General features: G+C 40.8%; 1 protein-coding gene across 1 annotated transcript; it reads left to right on the forward strand.

The window, feature by feature from the left end:
* Positions 1–661: 661 nt before the first annotated feature.
* Positions 662–10,882, forward strand: LOC136054856 (riboflavin-binding protein). The gene is made up of 5 exons (XM_065746329.1): positions 662–815; positions 1,638–1,737; positions 2,881–3,009; positions 6,955–7,066; positions 10,624–10,882. The coding sequence occupies exons 1-5, from the start codon at positions 677–679 to the stop codon at positions 10,858–10,860; spliced, it is 717 nt and encodes a 238-aa protein (XP_065602401.1). The 5' UTR covers positions 662–676; the 3' UTR covers positions 10,861–10,882.
* The last annotated feature ends 7,299 nt before the right edge of the window (positions 10,883–18,181 follow it).

Raw genomic sequence — 18,181 nt, forward strand, 5'->3', positions numbered from 1 at the left:
ATCTATAAGGAATTACACGTTTCTTTATGTAGGAGGTTCTAGATTTATCTGTAAAACTCACTAATACAGTCTGTACTTACACAACTGTAGTCTCGCAGACAAAATGGTTTTGATCTTGCATTTTTGACTGAACTCTACAAAAGAGACAGAAAATAACTGATCAATTAATAGGCATAAATGAGCATAACGTCAATGAAGGCAAATTACATAGGTAACTGATCCAGCTCAAGTGCTACCCTGTACTCTACTATTAGCTGGTCAATTCTGTAAACAGAAGTATTACAATTAAAAGAGCAATTTCCCTGAGCACAAAAAGGCTTATACATGTTTTCTTAAAATCTAGCATAGCAGTGGGATGATACATTCATATCTGCATGAAAATTTTAAAAACTTCTCTTAAATACTGAATACTATAACATATAGCCTGAACTAAAGCTTTTTCACAGGCCATCAAAGAGCAAAAATATGTAGCAGAACTGTGTTTAGACACAAACAAAGGGAAAATGAGTGTCCTAATAATTAGATGTGTACCTATCTTGAGCATATTTTAGTCGTATATGTATATATGTAGCTTTTTTACAGCAGCCCTTGTTTTTACTATGAGGATTTTTCCTACAAATAAAGGATACAATATCAGTAAAGCCTTCTCTCCATGCAGGAAAAGAACTGAACAACAATGCTGAGGTTTGCTGTCACCCTCTTTGCTGTCATCACATCATCTACCTGCCAGCAGTACGGATGTCTGGAAGGGGACACCCACAAAGTGAAGCCAAGCCCTGAGCCAAACATGCATGAATGCACTCTGTATTCTGAATGTAAGAGTGGCTTAGTTCTTGCAGGAGTTAGTCTAGAAGTCCAGTTCTGTACATACTGATTGTTCTGGCTATTCCTTTAGCTTTGGAGAAATATGTTAGATGCAGTGTAAGTTGCATTTGAAAAACCTCCCTCAATGTCATTTTGCTGCAAGCAAATTGAGAGTCAGACTATAGTCCTTAACAAAGTCAGCTGTAAAACTCCCACTGGCTTTACTTTTTAGCTTTTAAAAAATGCCAGTGCAGTTTACTTTTCTGCAATCTCTATCTTCTTGGAAAAGTTTACAGCAAAGATGGATTTAGCCTGTTTTCATGAAGTATAAAAATATTTAAAACATGTATTTCTCTCTTGATTGTACTAGTGAATTAACTATTGTCCCTATTCAATCACTAAAAATAGGGGTGTTTAATTAATTGTAACAGATTGCAATTGCATGTAGTTTTACACACAAATTGCAGAAGGTTAAAATTCCATGCTGAGCAAGCTATAGTAAGTATATTTATTGCATTTCTTCAATTCTCTTTTCCTGTTAGGTAATGTCTAAAATTACTGTCCATCAGTGTATAACATCTGGCAGAGCAGTAGTAAATTTCAAGGGGCTTCCTGGGCACACCTTTACAAAGCAGTGTTCATGCCAGTCTATCCCACTTAGCATCTACACTGCTGCTTCCTAAAACAAAAACGTCAGCGCTCTTGTGCATCTTCTGGTTCACACCAAGAGACTTTATCATGTTATGGACCAAAGAGATTCACCTTATATTAGCCTTCCAAATGGAGTGGTAAAGAAAATCCTTACTGTAAGATCTTTGTTTCATTCCTAACAGCTTCCTGTTGCTATGCAAACTTCACAGAGCAATTGGCTCATTCCCCAGTAATTAAAGTAAGCAACAGCTACTGGAACAGATGTGGGCAGCTCAGTAAATCGTAAGTCAGCTTTGATGTTGTCTGTGTCGTGGTTCACTAGAGCTATGCTGCAGCAGTCACACGGCTAACATTAACTCCCCACAGATGGACTGTCCCTCCGTTGCCCTAGAGAGAACACCGCCTGCTCCAGTTCCCATCATCTCTCCACCAGAGTAACATCTGGCTCTTCTTTTTCTCCTCTCACAAAAACCCATGAATCCTTCAGTACATACTTTCTGTGCAGAGAGATTTATGCCTTTTTCCTGAAGAAATGGTTATGCTTTTTAAAGTTTGCTTTCAGTACAGAACCAGATCGAGCAATGCAAAGCAGTCATAAACCCAGTAAGTAATAGCCACACTGCACCTCTGCCACAGAGCAGCCATCGCATTCCAGTGCATGCGAACCCTAGTCAATAATGATCACTCTTCTTTCTCTGTTGAGAATAATTGGATATTATAGATATAATAATTGGATATATCCACAGTTGGATAATTATATCTTCCAAACAAAATGCAGAAGAGGCCAGAAAGAAAACTCTTGAATTTTTAGAATAAAAAAATCTTGTAGTCCTGTGCATTTGGTAACCATGGAGAATTGGAGAATATCTTCAAAATTAAGATTCCGAATACTCTGTTAGATGCTAGAGCTGTGAAACATGGCAAGTTAGAGAAATAAAGGAATGGAAGAACAAAACAATTAAGCAAAAACAGATGTGTGGAAGTCACAGCCATTGCCTGCTACTCCCAGAAGAGCAGCAACACTGTTCTTAAGCAATTTCAGCTGGGCTGTGGGAAAATATAAAGATCGGTGAAACCAATAGACTACAACATAGAAAATATTTTGTACTATAGTTTAATACTACATTTTATTACTGCCTTGAGTCACTTGTGCCAGGAAAACTCAAGGCCCCAAAAGTTTATGGAAAAGCTAGACAAATAGGGCTGAAATATGCATGGAAACATTTGTGCTCTTCAGTTGGCTGTGGGAATTACACAGACTGTACACAATACCAAAAGAATGATACAAACAGGGCAAAACGACGCTTTTCTGTTTTACTCGTGGTCTGTAGTACTGCAGCCTCATTAAAGCAGGTCTAGAAAATTGAAGTTGTAGCCTTAACACCAAGAAACATGTTTATGTGAGGCTTTTCTCACCCACAACAGCTGTGAAGATTTCACAAAGAAAATTGAGTGCTTTTACCGGTGTTCTCCGCACGCTGCTCACTGGATCAATCCCAGATATACCGCTGCTATTCAGTCTGTTCCACTGTGTCAAAGCTTCTGTGATGACTGGTAGGTTCACCTTGTTATCAAAATGTCTTTATTTAGCTTTAATATGCCTGTTACTCAGGAGTCAGAGAGCACAGGTGGATGAAGCATGTCTTCCCGAACAATGGGCAATAAGATTCCGTACTGCTGTACCACTTGTAAGGCTTTTCACTTGTTTTTCCTGGTCATTTCTTCTTTGCCATCTCTACCTTTTCCTCTGCTAAGCCACTGCCCTGCATAATAATAATGTCCCAGGCCAAAAGCAGGATGGAGTCGTTCTCTGTTCCAGTTTAGGGACTTGGAGGCTGCACCACCCTGTTGTCCATGAGGTCGCTGTGCAGTGGCACCAGCACTGCCTGATGGGAGAGAGCACTCCCTGGGTACACACATCAACAGCAGCCAGGGCCCATCTGCTCCTTCAGACATCCACCTCCACAGGTTAGCTTTGTGCAGTTAGTATTTTAAACCTAAATACTTGATTGCGATACAACACATTTATGTGTATTTAAAATGCATTGAGAAATCATGGAAGCAGCCACTTACTACGTGGTTCTCAATTAATTTACATAACAAATTAGCTTAATTTCTAAATTTTTTGTCCTTACCTTTCACTCTCCCCTTCTGTCATCCTGTCTCCAAAAGCACTTCTAAAAGCCTCAACCTCTGAGAGACAAACAAGAGTAATGAGCAAGCAGAGCAGCATTTAACTTTGTTTCCCCAAAATACAGCATTATGGAATCACATAACTTTCTGAGTGCACGACATATAGCAGCACCCATTTGTCCTTAGTCTTGGAGTAGGAACATTATATCTCAGCACTCAGAACTCAGCACTCAGACCTCCAAACTAAATATTTCTGAAATGTGAACACGTTTGGATACCAAAATAACAGAATTGCCAGTGGGCTTCAAACCATGTGTACCAGGCAAAGAAATAGAACAGCAATATCTAAGACAAACGCACCCTGAAACAATGTAAGCACACTTAATCTACATCAGTATAGCACACAAAGCAAAATGCTATATTCAGTGAAAATGTTAACAATGAAAGAAAAGATAATTAAGTTTACTTGAATCCACTTAAAATCCTTTTCTCAAGGATGAATTGGTTTAAGCCAGTCTGAGAATCTATGGGATTCACACCTGTGTACATGGTGGATCAGTACTGTATCACAAAACCCTCAGTGTCACTTGGACACTACCAGAACCTCCAGATAGATAACATTCACTTCTACTGTTAGGAAGTACACGCGTATGTGAGCTGCTGCACAGGGTCAAAAAACAACAACAAAAAAAACCCAGGCCCTTTCCCTGGTAGAGAAAAGGCAGTACTCTAAGTAATCTGAGCAATGATCTATTGCCCCTGTTGGCGTCACAGACGCCTGGCCTGAATCAAAAACGTGAAGATGATCCATTACTGTGCATCCTGCTTTGTATGCCTGCCTAATGCCAGTGTCAAATCCATTCCCTCACCCTGCTTAAGGCCTGAGGCAACAGAAGAGCTTGGACAGAATTCCTACCCTTTCTGGTGATTTAAAGTAACATTTTCTTTTCGTGTTCTATTCACTGGAGTCTCTTCAGTGCTGCTAGTGATGTGACCTACTTTCCCTACATGCTGTGAGTGTGCCTGCTGCATACTGTACAGCTTTGTGGCAAGCAATGTGCAGAGGACTCTGAATGAGCAGTGACTTCATTTAAAAGAAATTCATCTGCCTGGCTTGAGGCCTTCCTTTTCTTCCTATTGTCTTAGAATTACTTCCTCCCACTACTCCTAAAACTATGGCTTCTGAAAGAGCTCGATACACGTGCTGTTGTCTGATCCACCTGTGAAATGACTCTGTGCCATTTAACAGAGAAACAGCTAATTATAGAAAAAAACAAGAAGGCAAAAAAAAAAGTCAAATTAGAAATATCTTACCCACTGTGCACAGAGAGCTGGCATGTTAGAGGAGGATATTTTAAATATTTATGATTCTCACAGGTTATAATTAATGTCTGAAGAAACTAGTTACGGATTTTTGAACAGCAGAAATCAAACTTATCAGAAGTCATGATTTGTCGTAAAACTTCACTTCCTAATTACTTCCACAGGGAAAGAAAAACCCATGAAATAGAATGATGCCTTGCTGCTTTCTTATATAACAAACCACAGGGCCAGACAGCAATTGTAATTAGGAAACATCTCACTCAACAATTCAGATTCCCAAGCAAGCCAGAGATACAGCACCAATACCACAGTTCAGTAAAACTCTGAAATACGTACTCCCAAGTTTGAAAAGTATAACTGAAGGTGACACTAATTAAAAAGAAATCAGTAAAAGCAGTTCTGCCCTCTCCTGAAGTCCAACAGTTGCTCTTTCGTTCCTGCATCTGTCTCACCTGCGTGGCAGCAGCACTGCACAGCAGCCATGAAGTATCCCTGTCAGGGAACCTGCTGGGCTGAGAAAGACTTAGCTAAACAAAGAATGTGTCAGAATAGCCCTGAGAAGCTGAGCTTGTAAGAATTCAGTGGGTCACTGAATCACAGAGCAGCTTCTCACCTGATCAGACCTTCAGAAAGGTCTTGACTTTTGAAAATTGATTCTAATGTGAAAATGAGAAGCAGGAACTTTTCAGTTCTACTGTAATGTTTCTGTGAGCACTAGAAATATATTCAAAATCACTTCATCTACCACTGCAATAAAAAGTACAGAAGGTTAGCTTCAAATGCACCTCATCTGCTCACTTGTAATTAGCACTTGTGCTTGAGCAACACCTTAAACCCCGTGTGCTGGCTGTGACCTCGTTTTCCAGGCACTACACAGCAAGGTTCTGCAGATGAGCACATTCTCACCTTGCTGCACGTTCAAATGTATTGCAACATCTGGTTCCTGAATTCTGTGACCACACGACAGCCTCATGTTTCATTTTAAAACATAAGCCTGCCACCCTTGTAATATCAAAGTAATTTTGGAAATATGGCCCTGAAGATTAAAAAAACAAGATATCTAAAAACATTAATAAACACTACTTTCACTTTTTGAAACTTATGCCTCACAGTTTTGGCACTCCCAATTACTGGAGCAAACAGACTGCCCAAAGACATTGAGACCAAATTCAAGCAGACGTTAACTGATCTGTAGAAAGAGATCCTTAACAAAGCCAAGAGCCAAAAGGTAGAACATAAAGAAGTGGAAGGAAGAAAATGATGTAAGCTGATGGTAGGTCATGAGGTCTCTCATCACACAGACCAGCCACTTGCATACCTTACCAACTCCAGGCCACTTGGAAGCTTTTCTTTACATTGCTGCTTAGAAGTTAAAAATCACTTAAAATTTAAAATCGTAAACCCTACACCTCACATGACATTCACCTCTGCTCCTGCACTTCAAGTCTAACTTCTCAGTTAGAGAAAAAGTTGTGAGGCTGACAGTCTACGCTTATATGATTTTGCTGCTTATAAGTTTTCCTTATTTCAGTGAACAATTCTCATAGCTATCTTATTCTTAGGAACTACCACTCATCCTTTTCCACGGTAATTCATAAATTTCCCCCAGTCTCTCCCAAGTGACAATTCACTCTAAGCATACCTGTGCTATGCCACAGTGCTGATGGTCAGCATTCATAAAGCTTCCTCCCACGCAGTATTTCCTCCATCCAGGAGCATAAGCAAACCTAACCAAGCAGAAAAGATCACCATGAATGAATGTTGCTTCCCAGAACACAAATCACCCACTTAAATCTACAAGCATGAAATGCCATGGGTGACGTGCTTAGTTTTCATTGGGATTTAGGTCTTCCTGTCTGGTTTAGAGTTTGTGTATATGTCAAGCTAAGATAATGTGCACATTTCTTGAAGATCAGTTGATAAACAGTACTGTGTGACCACACATCACTAGCACAGCCCACAGACTTTTCAAACTGAACACCTATAGTCCACTGAAAAACACTGAGGAAAGTAATTCTATCTTCCACACAAATCTCCACGAAGGTACGAAGCCTGCAGAGATGATTCCATTTGTGCTCATAACTGGCTGATGGACTGGGAACGGGATGAAAGAGGAGAAAACCACTGTAAGAGTAAATGCGTGCCATACAGTGAGGTAAGAAAACACGGTCAGTTGGGGCACAAAAAAAATAACACTGAGTACTTCCTTTTTCCTGAATACCCGGGTTTAAAATGCAATATATAAATTACTTTTTATTTCAGCAATTTCAAGCTATACCTATACCTACCACCAGATTTCTCAAATATATAATTTTTAAAGCATTTATATTTATGTAGATCTCTCACGATGTATATACACATTTCATTAATCACTATTCATACCACTTGTGAAACAGAAGTAAACGTTCCAGTAGCACTGATAGTGCTACCACAGTGGAGGTCAGAAAGTAAAAGATAAATGAACCTGGATCATATAACAGAAAGAGACAGTGAATACGTTCTGTAAGATTTTTTACATGCTGTAGTACACACACACACCTCTGTCCTTTTAAACTAAGGTGCAAGTTCCCAGATCACTAAGGAATTTCTAACGTTTTCTTACTTATTAGACATCCTTGCCCACTTGTCTATTTTACACTGTCACATTTGAGTCCTTCTCTATACTTCAAATCCCTAAGTCCTTGCAGCCTTCTAATCATCTCCCTTTTAGTCTCCACAGACCTACCACACTTCTGCTGTGTGCTCTCCTTTGTGTCTGCCAATTGCTAGACAGAGCTAGCTTTTTTCACTTTAAATCTGTTAGCCAAAAAGCAGCAGTGACAGGCTTTCTGGGAGCTCCTCCCAACTTTCTGAGAAGGCCCAGGATGGTTGGGACAACTAATTGTATGAAGAAAAGTATATAAAATAAGAAATGAAAAGACTTATACGACCAAAGTTGCCTGGAACTTGATTCAAAGGCCTTCAAGAGTCATGCGGGATTTCTCTCAAGTGACTCTAGTATGTTTAGAATCAAGGCTAGAATATACAGCTCAAAACCACAGCACTTATTTGAATATTATTAATAGCTGAACTTCACTGAGTATATAAAACCAGTCCAAACTAAAGAAGCAAACAGAACTTCTGCAGTTCTTAGTGACCAATAGTACATCCAGCAGAGACCCCGAATGGATTGCTTTGAATTCTGCACAAGTTCATGTACATCCAGAAGTCAGTTCAGCAATTGATACAAGACAGTTAGTGCAGGATTTGTGTCTGCTCTGCAGAAGTGACACTAATCAACAGAGCCAGGAAGATGGCCAAAAAACAAACAGGCTGTGGAAACCTGCAGCTTCATTTTTCAGATATGCTAAATCATCAGTACTTCAAGATGAAGTGAAAGCAAAATGATATTCTCTGTAACTAATCTTCAGTCCCTGTTCAAACTGTCCCTAACCCAGAAGTAGAAGGGTTCAAACTTAAATCCCCATGTAAATTTTTCTAAAAGAAAATATACCATCTGCTAGGAAAAAAAAACCAAACGAACCATGCAGCAAATGCAGAGGTCTTATCACTTGAAGGCAGATGCAGCTATTCCTAAATTAAGTGCAACCACACCCAATGCTGCCCATGTTTTTGGTTTGTTTTGGTTTGTTGTTGTTTTGTTTTTTAAGCCAAGAACAGGTCTGCATGGTATGCATGAGTAAATACTGAGCTTCTTCTGAGCAATTATAAAAACATATTTCCCATATGAAAATGAAATTGCATGCAAACACTGGAGTCACTTCCTCTGCACTCAACTCATGGAAAAGAGTTACTGTTATCTGGAAGGCCCAAAAGGTTCCCCCATGTCAGGGCACTGTGGATAGATACTGTCATCTGATGCCCTCAGCAAATACAGAGAAGCAATCAGCAGTTTTACATATGACATATGCAAGTGTTTGTAAAGACTATTTGGAACAAATAGGAGTATTAAGAATGTACATGGATCACAGCCAGTTTTGGTTTGGCTAAAGTGAAGCACATTTTATCACAGAGTGCTTCCCAAGTAATGTTAATGCACAGACCAGAGCACCGTCCAAGAAGCTGAACAATGAGAAGCAATAATTTAAGTACACTTTTGTTAAACGTGCTGTGGGCACTGTTTGTTTGCTGCAGCATTCTGGCTATGCTATGTTTTTTAAGCATAGTTTTGAGGAAGGTCAAAATTACATGGGTAATTTAACAAGTATCAGAGCATGAGTGCATGTTACAGAACCTGTGGAACATAACAGGATGGAGCCATGACTCTTATGTATGGACCTTAGAAAACTCACAACAGCTTTTAGATGTTTTCTCATGTGACCAGCTAAAAACAGGTAGAAATTCAGGATCTGTACTGGAAGAAGACACCTCATGCTACTTAAAAGTACAGGAATTGATGGAAAGAAACAGCTAAGATCTGGTTGCCCAAGGGAGAACAAGGGGAGAACCAGATGCAGGGACCTCTCTGCTTCCAACCCTGCATTGCTCCTATTGCATTAGCCAGCACTTCTGCAGCATTCACAGAGCAAGCTGGTGAGATCTAAAAAGCTGTTATTACACACTAGAGCCTTTGGGACTATTTGCACTGGATAGATTTCTTAATCAAATGTGATTACTATATTTTATCTCACCTACCTTCTGCACAACACAAGCCAGCATTGTTGGGCATGTGAAGAGACAAGGAGATATCTCACAAGGAGAACTTGTGGAAAACAGGTGGAGCAGAAGAAGGTGCGGGATTACAGGTGCCCAGTCCCACTTCCATATAATAGATTTAAATCTGTAACCATTAACTGTTTGCACACACAGCACCTCCCATGTAGGAGTCTCCTGACCATGAAGACATACCACTCTCTCCTAATTTTACAGATCTTTATATGTGCTGCTGTGTCTGGCAAAGCAGCTCAGAACCCAGAAATTACAGCACAAGAGGAAATGCCATGGGAATAGTGAATGAATGCCATTGGCAAACACTACTTGTGCTATCACAGGTGAAAGAAACATGGCTCCCTTCTGGGACATCCTGGTGGCAAAGTGAATCAGTGATGCAGTCAACAAAGGACTTACGAAACAATACAGCATCAAGAACAGGATAAATTCACTTGCAGAAAGTTGTTGCAATTCACAGTTAAAGGGACCAGATAAAGCAAATTAGAGGCAGGCTGGGGCCCACAGTTGTAAGTCTTCTTTTCACCATGCAGTTTCTGAGTTACATCCCTTCACTTTGTGAGGTTCTGCCCGGTCATGATGCACGCTGCAGCAGGCACAGTGAGATCACATGGAGCTGTGACTCTACTGGGCTGTCTCCAGCTTGTAAACAGAGTCCAGTTTTCAAAACACTCAGCTTGACACTTTCAGCAATACTCAAGCCCTCAGACATGTCAGAGTGTCCTGACACGCTACAAGTCATGCAGTCTCTTGCACACAGCTTTACTCTGTCAGCCCTGGGGTGGAAACAAAGGGCTGGCTGTTCATCACATTGCACTTTGCGTAATCGCTTGCTCTCACAGTGAGCAAATCTCTTTTACCAGTGGTGGGACTTAACATTTTAAAGGAACGAAGTACAGCACAGAGCAAGAGAGCAGATGACTGCAGACTTCTTTATAATTCTGTACCATTTCTAAAAAAAAGTGATGTTTCTCAAATTAATACCAGTTAATTTTAGCTCAATTCTTTTTTAAATGTGATGTGTGTTTTTTATTTTACGCACAGATGTACGCAAATGGGACTGATATGTGCCAGAATATGTGGGGAGAATCATTTAAGGTGAGCGAATCCTCCTGCCTCTGCTTGCAAATGAACAAGAAGGACATGGTGGCAATCAAGCATCTCCTCTCCGAGAGCTCAGAGGAAAGCTCCAGTATCAGCAGCAGCGAGGAGCATGCCTGCCAAAAGAAACTTCTGAAGTTTGAGGCACTACAGCAAGAGGAAGGGGAAGAGACAAGATGAATTTTGGTGGATGAAAGAAAGAAAGAAATCATTATGGAGGCTGGGCTCAGGGCATCACACCAGCCTGCCTTATCCCTCACTTCCGAGAACACAATAAATCAATGGTTGGCTATATTAATCCTGAGTTTTTTTGCATCTGCATCACAAAGCTCCCAGGCAAGTTAGTGCAGGTGTAACCTTGTGACTTGAATTATGAAGCCTGAAGGTAACTTCTAGGGTTGATTTTCAAAGATGAGAAGCACAGGCAGTGCTTGCTGATTTAAGGTGGAACAGTGAGAACAAGAGAACTCTGGAAGGTCATGCCAGTAATGCACCAAATCTTCAACAAGAATCCTTCATTAGTATAGGTATAGCCACTCGTCACATCAGGGAGGACCCAAATAAGGGGTTTCCCATCAGTATTTCTGCTTGCCAACATCGCTGCTACTGTCAAAGTAAAACCAAAGTCTGCACCACTCCCAGAGGGACTCATTAGGTAAAGATGAATGAAATCCTGGTTTCACTTATGCTTGCATACTTCCTCTGACATCACTGGAGAGTAGAGGTGCCATTCTGTACAGTCCTTCAAAGTAGGATCACCAGGGCAACTGTGAAAGGATTTAATTTTGGGAGTCAGATTATCATCACATGAAAATCCACACTCTCTTCAGCGCTTGCTATGGAGCGAGGTACCTTACAACATGTAAGGATGTGGCCTACAGCTGAAACAATGACTTGCACGCCCTGTTACCCTAGGAGAATGTTAGAAATCCATCACACTCTTCTCTAGGCTGCTTGTTTACTTCAATGGTTTCACACAGCTGCAATCATAACACTAGATCCTTAGGTTATACTCTGCTTCTCACTATACTTACCAGTGGCATAATTCCTACTTGTACTATTTTTAGAACAATACTTTGCCACATCTGCATTTCATGGCAACTCAACTTGTTCTTTCCAAAATGTAGAACCAACAACTAGTTAATTCTTAAAGAAAATACACTTCTGTTAAGCTCTGTCACTCTTTTTTACCCTGATTTACTCTGTTCTTTCCTGTCCTTCTTGATCATAGAGGCACCTGAATCAGAGAAGAAAATATCCTGCTTTTTATTTTGCTGTGCAGAATTAATTCAATAATTCATCATTTCCTTTCACGACACCCACTCATTCTGCACTGCCACTGCCAAGCATTTCCTTTACATTCTTTGTTACATTTAGCACATTTGTCTCTGCCTGCATCTCTGCTCTCTTTTCCCCATCCACCTTTATTCACAGAGCTCTAGCTAACCAAATCACCCTTGAAACCACTTTCAACAAAGCTCTTCCAGGCTTACTTTCAGGACAACCCATGAGAGTGGTTATGCATGCTCTTGAACAGCACTGGATCCTATACAACCAAGGGACCATGACAACCGAAGCGTCTCTGACACTAAGATCTTTATCCAAATGTCATAACAGTAGATGAAATACTTTGTGAAACACATTGTGAAATGTTCTACACTAACCTGTAGGAACCAGACTTACAAACTTTATCACCAAGTTAACTTGGATTTTTCTGCAATATAAAATTGTTAAAAATAACAAATCTGTGCCAGTCACTGACTTATTTATTCTACGACCAAGCATCAGCTTTCATACTGTGCTACCTGGGCCTGGTGTCACGTTAACCATAACCCAGCTAGCTGGGTCACTCTGCTTGTTCTGCTTATTTAGTTTTCTTTCCTTAAATATTGGCACAGTAGCATGAGTCTCCTGAAACTTAGCTGAAATGCCAGGGGCTTTGATAAACAAGATCTCACTCAGCAATTCCCTTAGAGCTGCTCACTATAGGATAGCTGAACCTGCTGCTTGAACATTATTGACATAACTTATGAAGATGAACTTCATCTTTAACTACCCATAGATTGAAAAGGACTTCATCATCAATCTGTGATAGAAATACTCAAATCTACATATACATACACATATCTACATACAGTACTAAGCATTATTAAATGCCTTGCTCCCTGTACCTTGTGCCACTGGAAGGCTTTCTCCATCAGGTTGCTCAATAGTTTTCCCCTTCAATTCAGCTGTGCCTGCCACAACTTCCTCCAGTATCTTCAGAGCCCTAACCTATTTTTATAGTTCATAATTCTACACTGGTGTGGATTGCAAAACAGCTTCCCTTTTGAAAAATAATAAATATCAACAGTGATGACATTTTCAACTACTACAGCATTTTTCACATGCAGGTTTTACTAAAAGCGTTTTATAAGTATTAATTAATCTTCAAAATATACCTGAGAGGAAGACAGGCAGTGAGCAATCTGAGTCAGTAAGAAACTTATCTGATTGCTGCAAGTGTTGCAGAACAAGGACTAGCACAAACAAGTTCTCTTTCACCCTGGAAGTGAAGCTGTGGTTTGCAAGGTAAACCTTGGACAAACATTATCATGTAAAAAACGCAAGAGATTTTATAAAATAAAACACTGCAGAAACCTGAACATCAAGAGAAAAACAAAAACACGAAAAATCTCGATAGAACAAGTTATTAAACGATGCATTTCCATGCACCTTGAATAACAGCAAAATGATAAACATTATCATTGTTAGCTTGCGTCAAATAAATAACATTTTTGCTAATTTTCCTAACTGAGATGCAATCAGCCTGCTGAAAAAAGTGAAAGCTGCAGATGAGACAGGGATTTTGAAGGATTTTGGTAACATTTGATGCAACATTCTGGTGAGGAAACAGAAAACTGAAGTGCAAACAAAAACACCGTAACAGAGGACCAGAACTAGTTACAAATGAATTACATTATCACTATGTTTAAGTTGTCATTAAGTACAGACAAGTCTTTTGTTAGGAATCCCTAAGGGTTTGCTCCTATTCTAGTCAATTAAGGAGGCATTTTACAAACACTTTGTAGGAGAGGAGTAATGTAGAAATGTTTTTTTCTGACCAGAGAACTAGTCCTAGCCCCTAAAGGTGAAAATCTACAGAGGGAAATGAAAAATGCTTGCACTGAAGAAAGGTAAATCAAGGAAAAAAATAAGCAGGGAGATGCACAGCAAAGGAATAGCACAGCAGCCACAGAGCTGGGATGAGTATCAGCCACAAATACAGTCAAAACATACTGTGGAAGTTTTAATCTTTTAAGACTTCAGTATACACACAACTCTGGATGTCCTGACTCAGAGAGCACGCAGATACAGAACTCACAGACATTCTACTAGCAATTACTCACAGACTTCACCAAGTATCTCACATTCCACAGAGGCACTGCTTGTGGAATGACCCCACTACACGCACAGGCTGTGCATTGTGGTGGGTATCAGGCAGAGATCCCTGGATCCTAGCCTACTGACATTTAACTCTATCCATCTTCTCAATAAAATCAGCTCATAGGTTCTGTAAATGCAAGTGCAATACTCTCCGAGATAAAGTATTAGTTCTGTTGTGTGTTTCCTCTACTTTATTAGTAAAGGGAATACAGTAATTTGGACAAAAAAGTTAACAGTCCAAAAGGCATAAGGATTTGGATCACAACTTGAAACATAGTCACACTTTTCAAACAGCAAAATGAAATGTCCTACATGCCTTAAGACTGATAATTCTCTAGCACAACTCATTGTTCTTTCTGACAAAAAAAAAAAAGACTTCCACCTTCAATAAAGTCACATTAGGGAGCAGGTCAGTGTGAAGATGCAGGACAACTTCCAGCAAACAGTAAAAAAAGAGCCAGCCTATGAAATCAATCACCTGCTTCAGGTAGGCATGAAGACACAGTGAGGATTAGACTCTAACCATCTGGCACTTTCCCACACCCCCCCAAAAAAAGTTGCAGAGATCCCTTCTGACTGAGATTTAACATCTCATAGAAAGAGGAGGAAGCTCTTCCTGCTGCAGTTTTGCATTCCTTTATCTACTATAAGCGTATCTCTCCTACCTCTGTTTTGAGCACCAACTGCTATCTGAGTCTTAGTATTTTTTTGGCCTCCTTCCTTGGAAATGGAGTGATCTCTCTGTGGAGTTTGCCTTGGTTCCCCTCTCAGACAGCTGTGATTAATTCCATGTTCAAGCTCTTGAGTTAATTCTCTCATTAGATCACTTTCCTTCTTCATGTGGGAATGATTATTCCCACAGGAGAAATGAGGAAAACTAAAACAATACTGTGTTAGTATCTGACACACTGCATCCAGGATGTTTATTTTAAATCAAGTTGCTTGGAATCGCTCCAGACCTATGGCTTAAACAAGAGTCTTCCAACCAGTGGGGAACTATAGCCACACGTTGCACAACATTCCTATTTCACTGGAATTTCAACAAACCTCCTGCTAGGTAAGCGTACCCAGAAAATAAACCTCTCCACACAAGTACGTCAGATGACAATACCTGAATTGCTGGAACACCTTTAAAAGATTTTTCTGATAGCTTTGTATTGCATACCCATCAGCTCTCTACCCAGGACTAGTTGTGAAGGTACACCTTGCAGCACAAGCACTGAAATATTACCAGTGTACAGTAATTGAAAAGTGATTCCCTATCACAAAACATTCCACAAGGTTTGTCATACCTACAGATAGCCAAGGTCTGCGTTTCACAGAAACATTAGTGGTCAAACATCATAAGGATCATTTTGGGATTTTTCTTTGAATACCACGTCAAAATGATCCCCAAAGCTGTAGGAACAGGACTCTGACAAGAGACAGTAAAGCAAAACTGCACTTTCAAATCAATTATTGCTCTTGTAGGTTTTTTGAGACTAAAAGCCCTTCACGTTATGGAGTTCAGAAAAAAAAAAATCTAAGACCTTCCAATAAGAGAGAACTACAATACCCAGACAAGTAACACACACACACATTGGCCACCTATTTTTGCTGCAAGTTCAGAAAATATCATCCTGTACAGCTAGCACCACCTGCAGGATTTGAGAGAGGAAGCAGACACCTTACTCAGCACAACACTGCCCAAGCATCTGGACAAGCTTTCCAGAAAAGCCCTCAACTGGAGAAATCTGAGCAGCCAGGGGACACCATGAGATATCCCGAGGAAGACTGCGGTGCTTTGGTCCCCTGGCACAGGCAGGGCTTTTTCAAGAGAAAGCCTAAAAAGCTTGTTTGACAAACTGTTCTCACTGAGAGGTCTTGGTGGTATTGTGGTAGCTGTTACTTCTGTGCAGGTGTGAGCAGTGGGCACACAGAGGAGTCCCAACCATGACTTTTTGTCTCCTGTCCTATAGGTCAGTCAGTACTCAGCTGGTTTACTGACAAATACCATGTTAGGAATCTAATACAGTAAAACTGAAGTCATTTTTAACTCCTTCACTGCAATGCACTGTCATTCTTGGTATTAATCAAAAGGCTTCTCATTGCATGATACAATTTCAATCTGTTAAATGTACTTAGAGACTTGTTACCAAAAAAACAAGTCTGCTTCAGGAGGTGCACACTAGCATATAGGAGCATTTGTTCCACCTAGTATGGCTTCTGCATGGTTACAAAAGAAACACACTGAAGTAGTGCCCTCTTCTGTACATAGAGCTAGTCAGCCACATGAATACAGTACAGGACAAGCCTTCAGGGCAAAATTAGCAGTCTCAACAATGCTATTCTGTGCCTGTAAATTTGGCACTATGGTGTGAAATCCTAATGCTGGCCAAGTATCTAACAGCTGACATCAGCCCGCGCCTGAGCACTGAGAAGAATTCTAAGCCTTTTACTCACAGGCCACTTCCGATGAATAAAACGTCAGCACAAAGATGGTTCTGGATTCTTTTACTGATTCATCAATGAAAGAAAAATCTCAAAGAATTTATCAGCATCACTTTAAATTTATATCGATGCATATCAGCACACACCCAACGCGTGCGCTTTCAGAAACCTTATACTTTCTAAGTATAAATTTTCCATGTATTTTTTTTAAGACCAGCTCAAAAGGTCCTTTTACCATTCTAATGTCAAGAACGAAATGCTGATGAATAGAGAAAGCATCAGTCCCCAGAGAGTATCACAATTCAGATTTTTTCTGAAAGCACATTTAAAAGTTATAACAACAAAATGCTGAACCACGAGAAGTGCCTGAGGGGCCACGACTATTTTAACTGTAAGCAGTCATGTTTCTATTTTCCCATACTCACAGTAAATAGATGTGGAAGTCCTCCAAGGGACTGAGTTTTTTTTTTTTTATTTGGCAGCATGTCACATTGCTGAGATAATTGTGGAAAACTCAGGAGGGATGCTTTTGTCTCTGAATCAGTGCTGGCTTTTTCAGACCTAGGGAATGTATGTGTATCTAAGCATATGATGCTCTTCCCTTGGACAGTGCCCAGACATGCAGTGAGTCAGTGAATTACACAAAGATGGCCCTGCCTCAGGACCAGATCTGACCCCAGGCACCCCGAGGTACTGAAGGGGGTTTTGGTGAAGCATCCATACTGGAATGAAGAGGAAGCCCCAAATGCAGCACAATACCATACAGAAAGTGGGAGCACGGGCTGGCTGTCCTTCAGGCAGTGCTGGCCATGATGCCACACTGCTAAGTGGGACTGGAACTCCTCCAGGCAGAGGTTAGCTGCCTGCAGAAAATTATGTAATATAATCACAGAATCATTAAGGCTGGAAAAGATCACCAAAACATCTACTCCAACCCCACCCCACCACACCCATCAGTGCCACATCTCTGCAGTTCTTGAACACCTCCAAGGACAGCGATGCCAGCACCTCCCTGGGCAGCCTGTACCAGTGCATCACCACTACTGTTCCTAATATCTAACCTGAACCTCTTCTGGTGTAACTTAATGCCATCACCTCTCATTATCGTAGCTACAGGGAGAAGAGGCCAACCATCACCTTGCCATAACCTCCTCTCAGGTCATTGCAAAGAACAATGAGGTCTCACCTGAACCTCTTCTCCAGACTGATCAATCCCAGCTCCCTCAGCTGCTCCCTGTAACACCTGTAATCCAGACCCCTCACAGCTCCATTGCCCATCTCTGGATGCACTCCAGGGATTCTGCCTTTCTTAGAGTGAGGGGCCATCCTGTAAGAGAGGGGCTGTAATTTTCTCCCTCACAAACTCATTACAACAGCTGAGAACCCAGCTTGCAGAGATAATGCTGAGAGGAGAACTGAAGGAGTCTGTAAGGCAGCACAGAAGGTCACTGCCACCACACAGAAAATCCCACTGCACCCCAAATTGCAGGTGACTCACAGGGATCAGTGTCCAACTCCTGACTCCACACAGAGCCACCCAAAAAACAAACTGTATTTCATACAGCATCATCCAAACGCTTCTTGACCCTCAGCAGGCACAGTGCTCTGTCCCACCTGCTGAGTGCCCTCATGCTAAGTGCCACAG

The sequence above is a fragment of the Cyrtonyx montezumae genome, unplaced genomic scaffold (assembly GCF_038088225.1).
Source record: "Cyrtonyx montezumae isolate F1298 unplaced genomic scaffold, pur_monq_1.0 scaffold_1, whole genome shotgun sequence".
NCBI classification, from domain to species: Eukaryota; Metazoa; Chordata; class Aves; order Galliformes; family Odontophoridae; genus Cyrtonyx; species Cyrtonyx montezumae.

Bases quoted from the DNA above. Each gene is read 5' to 3' on its own strand.
- LOC136054856 (XM_065746329.1), top strand. From the start codon at position 677: ATGCTGAGGTTTGCTGTCACCCTCTTTGCTGTCATCACATCATCTACC. The intron at 816-1,637 runs GTAAGAGTGGCT...CATTCCTAACAG, and splicing joins ATGCACTCTGTATTCTGAAT to CTTCCTGTTGCTATGCAAAC. The intron at 1,738-2,880 runs GTAAGTCAGCTT...CACCCACAACAG, and splicing joins TGTGGGCAGCTCAGTAAATC to CTGTGAAGATTTCACAAAGA.